Raw genomic sequence first — 13,261 nt, 5'->3', positions numbered from 1 at the left:
TTCCATTTAAAAAAATTAATGTGACCTTGACCTGACCTTCGCTACGCAACCCAAGGTCAAACTGATGTGATCAGTAAATACATCTTTTTAAACGCCACAACTTTTGTCTGAAACATTTTTTTGTAAAACTTATATTTTTCCTGATATTCGGGCGTCCCGGTACTTTCCGAACACCCTATAGAGTGCGCGAGTGATACCGAATTGAAGCTTATTTTTTTTCTATAAAGCTCACCGTACTCTGACGGCAACTGCCTGAGAGTTGTTGCATTGGTTATCAAACTCGTCACACGTAACGCTGAGGGCCAGACGAGAAACGTACATAGAGATACAAATGACTTTCTACTTTTGTTTTGCCTGAAAGTTAGACGTTGTGGCAATCGAGTTGCTCTTGCTTGCTTAAAATAAGTTTACTGATGTTATGCGTTGAACTAGTGTCGTGTGTTAAACTAATGTTTGTATTCAATTTACGCTCTCAATATAACTGTTTTAATAGTTGTATTAATAATGATTTGCCATTCAATTGCTATTCCTAACCTTTTCAATGACATGGGAAAATTTTGTTTGTTATAATATGGAATATTGCAAAGGTAGATGACTAATAATCTGAAAATTTTTGGCAAAAAATAATATTTTTGTTTCATTTTGTTTCTTTCCATTTATTACGTCTATGTTTAATTTCCGTTGTTCTGTTCATTCCTTACATAAGATACATGTATGATATCTTTTAATAAATATTGATTTTATTGATTACGTTATTTAGCTTTTTGAATTTTCTCGGTGGTCCACTCTTCTATTTTTTTGACATCCTAATTTGCTTACTTCTTACTTTATTTTGTTAGCATAATATTTAACTTGCAATTAAATTTTGAGTACTTTCTTTTATCGAATCTTATTGGTGACATGTCTCTCAATGCTTCTGCGCTATCAGAAAGTTGAAATATACGTTTACGTTGTAGCAATGTTGACTTGAAAGAAGGTCTTCCATAATTGATTCCGTCATTTTAATATCAAATTATAGAATCTTTCAAAAAGAAAAATTTTATACTAATCGTATAGTATTCTACAGTTCACTATTTTAATCACCATTGATTACTATTTACCCAGACAGCACAGACAATTCGAAAAGAATTCAGTCATATGTCACCAATTCTGAGTTTATTTTTAGATGCAAAAAGAATTCTTTTCACTGAACCGAACTTTGAATAATTCTCTTTGCATCTGAAAATGAACCGTTTTGTAGATTTCTCACTCCGAGAGTCATCTGATCGCTCTACATTTCTTATGCGCACGCGAATAAATTCATATATAGACGCATATACAGGGTGCGGCGCCAAAATCCGGACAAAATTCAATTTGAAATTCTCGCCATTCTATACCACTGGTAAATGTCGCGATTAGCGTTCAAATAGCTTGACGCATGTATTAAACTATCATAACCTCGAAACAGTCGCAATGTTGAAACCAAGTGCGGAGTATAACCGAAGAGCTGCGATTATCGAAAGTATTCGCGCTGGGCGCTCAGCGACAGAAATCATTCGGTTCTTTGGGTACCCGAGATCGACTGTGTATGATGTCATCGTAAAGTACAATGAGTCCGAGAAGTCCAACGAAGGTTTTGCAACACCGGCGAGGAAAACCCACTCGAAGGAGCGCGTTGTCAGGACGCCCGACATCATTCAACGGGCTCAGGAGCTGATTTTTGAGGATCCAGGGCAGTCGATCCGAAAATTGTCGTCGGTTGTTGGTGTGAGCGAGAAAACTATGCGTCGAATCGTCGAGGAGGACCTCCGCTACAAGTCTTACACAATTAAAGTGAGACAGATGCTTTCCAAAGCCGCCAGGACAAAGCGAGTTGAACGCTGCAACCTGCTCCCAACAGCCCAGATTTGAATCCTTTGGACTTCTATGTATGGAGCGTAGTTGAAAGGGTCACGAACAAGTCCAGACATCCAAACGTCGCATCATTGAAAGCCGCTATTGAAGCGGCATTCACCGATATGGACCGTGACACATTAAAGCACGCCTGCGCATGCTTCAGACCGAGAATAGAGGCGGTCATTCAAGCAAGCGGAAGATATATTGACTAAATATGTTCTTTATAGCCTTACAAACAATGTGGTTAAAAAAATTTTGTAAACCTTTTTGTTTTTACAATAAAAAATATGTTTGGAAGAAATGTATAATTTATCCGGATTTTAGCGCCGCACCCTGTACGTACATAAGCGAACGCGAGAGCGTTGCAGAGTGTAAGTGCAGCTAGTCGATATTTCGTCCAACGTCCGAAAAATAATCGACCTTTATTCTCCACATCTGTGAACATACGCCGCGGGGGAAAACAAAAATCCGGCCGGTTCGATTAAACGCGGTGGATGCGCGTGCACGCGATGCATGAAAAGAAAGGAATTTAGAGGCGCGCGCGAGTGCACAAGAGCGAGAGCAGCGGCATGGCGATGCATCAAGCCGGCGACGTCGTTGCAACGCGATCGTCGAAGCGGAGACCGGCGACATCGAACGATTCATCGGGCGTATCAGTTTAATCCCGGGGCGGGCGATAGCGTTGTAAATCCAATAATTGCCCGTCTTACCCGTTAAGCAGCTTTAATTAATTCCGTTTCCGTAGCGGCGTGATTAACGGCCGAAGTTGAATTAAAATCTCATCTGGAGCAAAAGTTCGCTCGGCCGTTACGTCGCGCTGCCGCGTGTCCTCTCCAATTCCGTTCCCGTTATCGTATTTACATCATCGCCGTCATTAGTTACGCACCGTCCGACCATTTCCGCGATTAGCGTCACCATTGTTACTATTATTAGGTTGAATATTTCAACACGATCTCTTTATATACTCGATTGGCTGTGGCAGTTACGTCTTTAACGAGTTTTCTTTTCTGTCGATTCTTCTGGTAATCTAAAAATTTCAGGGCTCGTGAAATTACTTGGAAGTTACGTATTTGGAAGACTAATACCGTATTAACCGGTTCACTGGTGAACTCGGTACTAACGTTTTGTGCCAAAACTGGTGAGAACAAAAACTTTTGTATTTTACATAAAAGTTTATCTAATAAAGGGTTTTTTGGGTAACTGATTACGAGGTCAAATTTGTCCCGTTACCAGTACTTTTACCCTATGCACTCAAAACTAATATCCTTTATATCGTTCAGTATATTTCCAGGGTCAAATTTTCTAAAGTCAATTCTGAATATATTTTTATATTGTTTTATTTTATAATTTATAATATAAAATTCATAATATTTCACTAGCTAATAACCCATACAGCACAAAATCTTTTGGGGACGTCCCACAGATTTCCTGAGGATGTAAAAACGTCCCCAAGACGTTCTCAGGACGTACTCTGGACGTCTCCTGGACGTCCATTTGTGCTGTTAAGGAACAGAGTATCCATAGAATCATACTAAATATAATACCAAGTTTATTCCGTATGTATAATAGAATATCAAAATTAATCACTTGAAGCCGCCATATTGGATCCATTATTTTAAATTTCTCAAATTTGACCTCGGATTTTTAATCAGCGATCAAAAAAACATGAAGTTTCATGCAAATCCGTTTAAATCTGGTGGAGATATATAGCGAACACATATATGTGTGCTTACCAGTGAACCGGTTAATTAATAAAACATATCAGAGCTTTTTGTTGTTCATATCATGCATGTGATATTATATTGGTAAAAGCAATTCAAAACTGAAACATTTAACTCTAAATTCAAATCTGAATACATCTCACTTGCGTTGAGTTTTAAGTAACGACTGTTAATACAAGTATAAGTATTAATAATTACTTGAAATAAGTATTAATAATTACTTGAAAAGTATTAATCGTTATTTAAAACTTGCCTCAGGTGAGATACTCAGATCTGAATTTAGAGTTGGATATGAGTTTTTTAATTGAATTTTATGATATATGTATGACAAAATATAAATAATTTCAAATCAACTAGAAAATTCACGTCTATCTCTAAATTGAAATCTTAGTGTGCCACTTGCAAAAAGCTTCATGTAATCACTATTAATTTGAACTTTAGATTTGAATTTAAAGACGCGAATCTCAGTTTTTCTACTGAATCATGTGATATATATGTAACACTATATTGATAATAATCGCAATTCGTCTAGAAAACTCAGATCCAACTCTAAAGTCAAATCGGTGTGTCTCATGTCATGAGTTTCAAATAACAACTATTAATATAAGCACAATTATTAATAGTCGTTATTTGAAACTTGTCTCACGTGAGATATTTTGTTAAATTACATAACGTGAGATATTTTGTTAAATTACATAACGTATACGACAATATATTTATTTGTAATTGCAGTTGAATTGAGAAAACTCAGATCTGCATCTAAATTAAAATCTTAATATCTCATTTAAAGTAAATTTAAAGTATTGAGTAGTAATACGCGAAGATACGATCCGTATTAATCAAGCGCCGTGTCACGGCGCGACGCCGAGTACGTATCAAACAAAAAATGCAGCCGTGTAGCTTATCTGGAATTTCTGGGTAAACTGATCTTCCGAGTCAAATATCTTAAGCACAAAAACTATAATCGAAAATTTGATGACAGTTTCTTTAATAATATTTAGCGCGCGCGTAATTTATACCAAGTTTGACTAAGATTGGTGCAGGCAATATGGAGATCTCGAAATTTCACCCGCAAAAGGGTTCATTTTATCATCAAGATTTTTCAGATTCAAATCAGTCACACTTACGTATACACACAAGCGAACGAGTTTATCCATGAAGCCGCATTTGCATCGCCAAACAATTCAGCTTCAGATCACACATATACGCACACACATAAGCGATGCACGTTTGTCCATCAGATTGCATTTGTAACATATAGGTTGCAATAAGCAACATGTATCTATAGTAATTGACACCGATTCACGAATTTACTCTAGAGGAAAAGATTCATGATCGATTATTAGATGTACATATCAAACTGTATTTACAATTACACGTACATTTCCTTACAGATTTATATCAATCTGCGTTTGTGACGTTCGCGATCCGCACTGCAAACGTGTAATCTGAATTTGAAATTAATTGGCGAGAAAGAAAAGGTTTTCGTAAGTAAAATATTATAAAAATTTCCGTATAGACTACACCAACCAAAATGGACGCAATAAATATTACGTGCGTAATAAACATTAAATCAATCATATATTTTTTCGTCTAGTGTAAACTCGTAAAAAAAATAAAACAATTTCATCGATAAAATTCAATGATTACGACTGTATTCCGATATTCATTGCAAATATTAAAGATCTATAATTTGTATCACATATACGTATAGAGTTTCAATACTGGCAATGAATATTAGAACGCAGTCTGCGAGTTCGCATTAGAGGAAAAGATATATCTTAAAGCAAAGAAAATTTTATAGTAAAATATGCTACAAATATAGATCCAATCAAATCATATTCTATTACTTTAATTCAGAAAAGTTAGAAAAATCATATACTTCACAAGATTTAATAAAATACAATTTTAGGAAAAATAGTTGGAAAAATAGTGAAAAAGTATGTGCTTATTGTGGAGAAAACTTAGTATAATTGAAAAAAAGAGATAATGATAACAAAAAATATCTTCATTTTTAAATTATGGTTATGTAAAACTGCTAATAACAAAACGTTTAAAATCATAAACTTAAAAATTAAATGTATATCTACGTTAAAAATATATATCAGCATATATATGAAATTATTAGTGCAATTTTACACAGTGATGAAAATATAACTAATGAACGTTACACAAACGTTGTGCGTAGTAAGCAAACAAAATGGATTTTAATTAAGGAGGTATTCTGTGTGATGGATCTAAAAAATCGATTTTCATTTTTGCATATTTTTATAATTTGGAGTCTTAAAAATATGTCCCTAAAATATTAAGATAAAATTCATTAAATTGACCGAACTATAAATGTTTAAATGACGCAGTCTCCATACGGCGCGCCGACCGAAATGAATAACAAAATGTTAAATGTCATCCAATCTATTTACGAAGATTTAACTACCGATGATTTATAACAGCGATGCCTCGAATCATTTACTCAGAATAATGACGAAAGTTTAAATTCATTAATTTGGACAATTACACCAAAACATTTGTATTGTGAAAAAAAGATTGTGGAAGTTACAACTTTCTTGGCTGTTGCCTGTTTAATGAAGGATTTAATACAATTTTAAAAATAATGGATGTAATAGGACTAAAAATCAGCCAAAATGTAAAATCCCTCGCGGATAACAGAGACAACGAGCACGTTAAACGGGTTTTTAATCTATGTTTAGTTTCCATAGAATACAAAGATCATTGTGTGTATCTAAACTAAAAGGAAAGGGATAATTTAAGATACTTTTTGTACCAGTGTCTTCAAATCAACATGACCAATCCGACGGAATACGCTAAAGTGAACAACCTATCACACTCTGTCATATATCATTTAATTCGCGAGTTTGAAGAAGAACTAGCACATATGTCAGGAAAGTGTATAGATATCGGTTGCGGTCCCGGTGACGTTACAAGATACACTCTTTTACCTGCACTCGATCCAAAAGCGGTAATCACTGGTAAGAAAGTGATACCTTCTACAAATATAAACACATATTTATGACAATTATCGTTTAATTGTATTTTATATAAAGGTATTGATATCTCGGAGGACATGATCAGATATGCTAAGAAGTTATGCGACGATGAACAACGACTCAAATTTGAAGCCCTAGATATTCAAACTAAGCATCTGCCTGAAAAATACGTTTCTGAATACGATCACATGTTCACATTTCACACGTTGCATTGGTGCGATGATATACGGTAAGAAAGATATTTGAACGAATAGAGACTGATTTTAATTTACGCATGTTTCCTTTAAAAGAGAGTAGGTTCGGCAGAGAACTTACTCTTAAACGTAGCTTTCTTTAATTATTTTGATGTATTCGACGCAAATAAATTTTTTTTATATTTTCGCGATACATGAAATAACGATGTAACTTCACTGATTCAAAAAAATATTATTTAGTAATTTTATATCTTATTTATTTTTTCATAAAAACGATCCTAATACATCCCAACAAATCTATCCTCTATTTATGCTTCATAGATTAACTTAATTTATTTATTTTATAGACAAGTATTTGAGAATATCTATTGTTTACTTCGACCTGGCGGAACTATACTAATATTAACGTTAGTATATCACGATGTATTTGATATTTTATATAAATTGTCGCAAGACATTCGATATAAGCCATACATAACGGTAAATATTATTGTCTATATATACTATTTTCTCTGCTATTATTCATCTCTATAAATTGTTAAATCTTTTCTTTGCATTCACACAGCATGTGAAGAATTTTATTCCGCCGTTCTATGATTCAATTCAAGCTAATAAAGAACTAAAAGCATTACTCAAAAGTATTGGGTTTAATGTTCTTCATTGCAGTCATCGGGAGAGAACTTACTGTGCTCAAGATATACAGGAATACCCAAGTATAAACTTTTAAAAATATTTTCTCTGATAACACATTTTACTTCTATCGTTTGATTATCGTTTAAAATATATTTATATTTGTTAATTATATTTATTTAAATCTAAATTCTCTTTATTTAAACCAAATATTATTTACTTAAATGAGGTAAACAATATTTGTTTTAAATAAAGAGAATTTAGATTTAAGTAAATATGTTAATGGCACCCATTAAAAAAATATTTGTTGAATTTAAGATAATTTTTCCCTCAGTATACAGAGATCAAATATTGTATATGTGTGAGTGTGTGTGTATATAGTGTATTAAATACATATATATATACACACAACTACATATATATATTATAGCTTTATATTAAAATTATTAATTATTTCAACAGCTCTGATATTGGCTTTTGTAACGCAATTTTTGAAGAACATGCCACATGACCGAATGGAACAATTCAAAGACGAGTTTACCCGGGAATATAAGAAAAGAAGATTTTTCCATAAGCAGATGCGTACTCAAAAGGAAAGAATTGCGTCAGATCTGCACGAAATATTAGTAGTTTATGCAAAAAAGATTTCACTATAAATAACTACGTAACCAAGAAGAAAGAATTGTATCGAATCTATATAAAATATTGATAGTATATGCAAAAAAAAATTATGAACGATAAGGAACGATTTTGAAGTTACAATTATTGTGAATGTTGCAATTATTAAAGTTATACACTAATTTTAGAGTCATAATTATTAAGCTATTTTATTAAGGTAACGGTTACTGTTATGGGTCTTGATCTTGTATTCAGCTTGGAAAATATAAATATATATATTTTAATAAGAAAAGGTTTTATATATATTCTCTTTAGATCTAATAATAACCCTACAATTATAATATTATAAAGTTACTTTCACAAACATTATTAATATTTAAAAAAGTTTAGATATAAAAATTTCTTGTAATTGTACTTTATTTCATCAAGTTTTTAGTCTGACATGGGAACCTCAATCTGCCGTTAATTGCTATTGTAATTTTCAGTATCGTATTATAAAATATCGTATTATAAAATACATTTTGAAATGTAAAAAGTATACCAATAAGTATCAATATTATTGATACTTATTACACAATTACTTGTGTAATAAGTACTTACATATACGTACTTGGTTAATTTAAAACATCTGCACTTTGTTCAAGTTTACATGTACTTTTCGTTTTGTAGTTTTGTAGTTTTTATTTTTGTAATTTATTTTTTGTAGTTCCTATTTTGATAATTTTTGTATAGCTTGATTAACTTGATTATAGCAAAAATGTTTCAATAATTTCGAAAAATGTGGATTTACTTCTGTAGTCGAAAAGGAAAAGATATAAAACGTAACGTGTAAGAAGGAAGCGAGCGTTAGCCTTAGATATATGAGTGCATATGTGAGCTCACGATTTACACGTGAAATCAGATCTGTCTAATAAAATTGAAATTAGGGACCTCGCAAGAAAAAGGATAAGCGGGTCGCGATTGGCAGTGTCCCGTAAGCCGTCGCAAAAGCAGTAGTTTGACAGCTTCGTTGAGACAGCTTCGTATAGCGATCAGGCCAAGCCATTGAGTAAAATATTGTTATTGTTATTACCCAAATAAATTTCTTGTTTACATTTCTAATAAACGATTATCAAATTTAAACTTTACTCTGATGGATCAATAATAAATGGATATTTTAATACATCTACTCTCATTTTATGAAACCGTATTAATGCAGCAATAATTAAATTTTCATTTAAATTCAATTAATACACGGCATTTTGCTCATATGAAAGCACTAACGTTCGTCAACTAAACGAAAGCAACGAAGAATTAAAGGTTATTGAAAGTTGCGTAATTTCAACTTAACATACAAAGTAACTTAGAATACAAAGCAACGCATAAAAATAAGTTAAAATAAGTTAAATAAGTAAAAATAAGTTAAACAAGTTAAAAATAAGTTAAATTCGACACGTAAGCGTCTGTGGTATTGCAGAAAATGAAATTAATAGATTAAAATATAGTTAATAGAAATTTAACAAAATGATACAAATATAAGTAACGATCTAATACATACAATGTGATATAAATATAGTTAGCAATTTCTACATTTCGTTTCCTGTAACTTTAAAATGTTATTATTATATCTTCATAAGAAATTTAAAATTATTATATATTATTAAGATGTGCAAAACAAAATATTACCACTCTTAAGGGAACCAGGTAAGTTTCAACGGCTGAAAATTCGGTAATATTCAAACGACGGTTGAGGACAAATAAATTAACATACATATAGTTCTTCGTAAGTTATTTAATGCATTTTTAAAGTTCTCGGGAGAGAACTTACTGTGCTCAAGATATACAGGAATTCCCAAGTATAAACTTTTAAAAATATTTTCTTTGATAACACATTTTACTTCCATCGTTTGATTATCGTTTAAAATATATTTATATTTGTTAATTATATTTATTTAAATCTAAATTCTCTTTATTTAAACCAAATATTATTTACTTAAATAAAGTAAACAATACTTGTTTTAAATAAAGAGAATTTAGATTTAAGTAAATATGTTAATGGCACCCATTAAAAAAATATTTGTTGAATTTAAGATAATTTTTCCCTCAATATACAGAGGTCAAATACTGTATATGTGTGAGTGTGTGTGTATATAGTGTATATAATACATATATATACACACAACTACATACATATATTATAGCTTTATATTAAAATTATTAATTATTTCAACAGCTCTGATATTGGCTTTTGTAACGCAATTTTTGAAGAACATGCCACATGACCGAATGGAACAATTCAAAAACGAGTTTACCCGGGAATATAAGGAAACAAGATTTTTCCATAAGCAGATGCGTAATCAAAAGGAAAGAATTACGTCAGATCTGCACGAAATATTAGTAGTTTATGCAAAAAAGATTTCACTATAAATTACTACGTAACCAAGAAGAAAGAATTGTATCGGATCTATATAAAATATTGATAGTTTACGCAAAAAAATTATGAACGATGAGAAACGATTTTAAAGTTACAATTATTGTGAATGTTGCAATTATTAAAACTATACTAATTTTAGAGTCATAATTATTAAGCTATTTTATTAAAGTAACGGTTACTGTTATGGGTCTTGATCTTGTATTCAGCTTGGAAAATATAAATATATATATTTTAATAAGAAAAAGTTTTATATATATTCTCTTTAGATCTAATAATAATCCTACAATTATAATATTATAAAATTACTTCCACAAACATTATTAATATTTAAAAAAGTTTAGATGTAAATTTCTTGTAATTGTATTTTATTTCATCAAGTTTTTAGTCTGACATAGGAACCTCAATCTACCGTTGATTGCTATTGTAATTTTCTTAATTAGTATCGTATTATAAAGTACTTTTTGAAATGTAAAAAGCCAAACTTGGGGACTACAGCAATGCCAAATATCCGAAAAAATATCCGAGATTAGTTCGATCTTAAAATTTTAAGAATAAATATATTCTCTAATTTGTTCTTTGTTTTTTTTCTATGGACTATTTTTTTCCGTACAGCTCATGCATATACGTTTAGAATGTTGCGTTCAAACTTGAACGTTGTTAACTTGAACAAAGTGTGCAAATGTTTTAAATTAATTATATTCAAAAAGAAGTAAGATCAATATAATTAACCAAGTACGTATATGTATTTATTACACAAGTAATTGTGTGATAAGTATCAATAATATTAATAATTGAACACTGAAATATCCAAGTATCAAATTGAGAAAAACTTGACATCGAGAATCAAAAACTCTCGGCGTGCTCCAATAAATAAATTTATAAATAAACTCATAAAAATATATTCATACAGAAAAGTTATTCGTATACGGCGACGCACAGTCTTCTTGAATTCACTAAACACTAATAGAGATTTCCTCATGGTAAACATATATATTTTCAATAATGTACATGAAATTATTAGTAGTATTATAAACATTTATATTGAAGAATGATGTATTCTGAGACAAACCTCGATGTTAAGTTTTTCTCTAATTTGATACTTGGATATTTCAGCGTTCAATTATTAATATTATTGATACTTACCACACAATTATTGTTAATTATATTGATCTTACTTCGTTTTTTAATATAATTAATTTAAAACATCTGCACACTTTGTTCAAGTTAACATATACTTCCTATTTTGTAGTTTTTGTTTTGATAATTTTTATATGGTACTTTTTGTTCAGTATTTTCGTTTTGGTGTTTTTTGTTTGATATTTTTTATTACGGCAGTTGTTATTTGAAACTTATCTCAAATGTAATATTTAGATTTTAATTTAGTGTGTTATATGTAAATTTTCCAGTTAAACCGCGCTTATAAACGTCGCATATATCGTGTAATTAAATTAAACTCGTGTAATTTAACTAAAAAATTCAAATCTACTTTAGATTCACTCTAAATTCACACACATACACACAAATCTGAGCATAACATTTTATGCGAGATAGGTTTTACTAATACAGACCTTAGTCTGGCTAATTAAAATTTCCATTTGACATAGTTCACCCACAGTTGATCGTACAATCATATGAAAGCAACCATCAAACGTTGACGTAACGCAAATGCCATTAAACGTACACAATTAAACTCAATAACAGAAAGCACACCGTCACGTTTAATATTAGTCAAAGTGAAACAACACACATAATAAATGATTGATGCTATTGACTCAGCAATTGACTCGCGTTTGAAAAAGCATTTTCGTCGGAACTTATTCCGCGACTTCACGTACTCATTATATATATGCATATATGTACATACGCGTACCTACGTCACTGTCGCGTTATTTAGTTTGCGCCTTTATATGCGGCGTGCACCATGTGCAATCTGCAAAGCCTCTCAAAATGTGTCGGACGGACGACATGCAGCAACTTCGTTTCGGCAACAATATATAGCCCTTTGTAAATACGAAAAACAAGCGCGCGCGACACACAGTCCGTGCTGTTCCCGAGCACTGCGCCTGGCGAAATGGCAAGGGAAAATTAACCGAGTAAAGGGATAAGCAATATCCCTTGACTCGTTTGCTTCCTTCACTACCGCCTCCGCCACCAACAGATGGCAGAAACAGAGATTTCTGTCAGATAAAATCTCTCTCTTGGTCTTCGTCTTCGTCCTCTCTCTTTCTCTCTCTTTCTCTTTTGCTCTGTAACTGATTTTCGAATTATAAAGTAAGAGTTGCTTTGATACACAGCGGAAAATGACGTCTCATAAATGCGATATAAAATCTCGAGTTCGGTGCTTACATTAGCATATGTATTAGTATGTATTGGAATCTTCTCGTACAGGAAACCCAACGACAAACGGGATCACGGAAAAGACCCTGCAATCAGAAATAAAATTCCAATCTCGGGCATTTCGAAATTGACAGTTCGCTAAGTCGTGTGACGAATAATTCAAAGATACTCCGATGAAAGCAAGAAAAAAGAAGGAATCACACTTTTCATGACCGATATGAACGAGATACGCTACGTAACTTTATGTCCGCGTGGCTACACGCGAGCGTGTGTGAGGTAGGTGGTAAGATTCGGTCTCTCTTGTCCGCTTTCTCCTACTCTGTCGCTTTTGAAATTGATTCTCCGCAAAAGGTCGCGAGGTTGCCCTCGAATGGTCCAAACGATAACTGGAGCGAAGAAGATTCTAGGCGCTCTCTCTCTCTCTCTCTCTCTCTCTCTCTCTCTCTCTCTCTCTCTCTCTCTCTCTCT

The 13,261-nt window shown here is 32.1% G+C and overlaps 1 protein-coding gene and 1 long non-coding RNA gene across 3 annotated transcripts in view; both read left to right on the top strand.

Annotated features, from left to right (window-relative positions):
• The window catches only part of LOC116844072, a 2,318-nt gene extending 1,563 nt beyond the window's left edge, over positions 1-755 (top strand). Inside the window, exon 2 of the long non-coding RNA XR_004377980.1 lies at positions 228-755. This is a non-coding gene — a long non-coding RNA (uncharacterized LOC116844072). The remainder of the gene's footprint in view (positions 1-227) is intronic.
• A 2,095-nt stretch (positions 756-2,850) lies between these two features.
• On the top strand, positions 2,851-8,335 carry LOC116843874 (juvenile hormone acid O-methyltransferase-like). Of its 2 annotated transcripts, XM_032814749.1 has the most exons (7): positions 2,851-3,013; positions 4,991-5,083; positions 6,382-6,583; positions 6,659-6,830; positions 7,143-7,275; positions 7,361-7,508; positions 7,888-8,335. In XM_032814749.1, the coding sequence occupies exons 3-7, from the start codon at positions 6,397-6,399 to the stop codon at positions 8,079-8,081; spliced, it is 834 nt and encodes a 277-aa protein (XP_032670640.1). In that variant the 5' UTR covers positions 2,851-3,013; positions 4,991-5,083; positions 6,382-6,396; the 3' UTR covers positions 8,082-8,335. The 2 variants fall into 2 exon arrangements, with proteins under 2 accessions (XP_032670640.1, XP_032670648.1); XM_032814757.1 differs by lacking the exon at positions 4,991-5,083.
• Positions 8,336-13,261: the final 4,926 nt, after the last annotated feature.

Source organism: Odontomachus brunneus, unplaced genomic scaffold, assembly GCF_010583005.1.
Source record: "Odontomachus brunneus isolate Ranch 3 - 2012 unplaced genomic scaffold, Obru_v1 Obru_scaffold_003, whole genome shotgun sequence".
Lineage (NCBI taxonomy): Eukaryota > Metazoa > Arthropoda > Insecta > Hymenoptera > Formicidae > Odontomachus > Odontomachus brunneus.
Note: the sequence above shows the minus strand (reverse complement) of the source record. Positions and strands in the feature narration are given on the sequence as shown.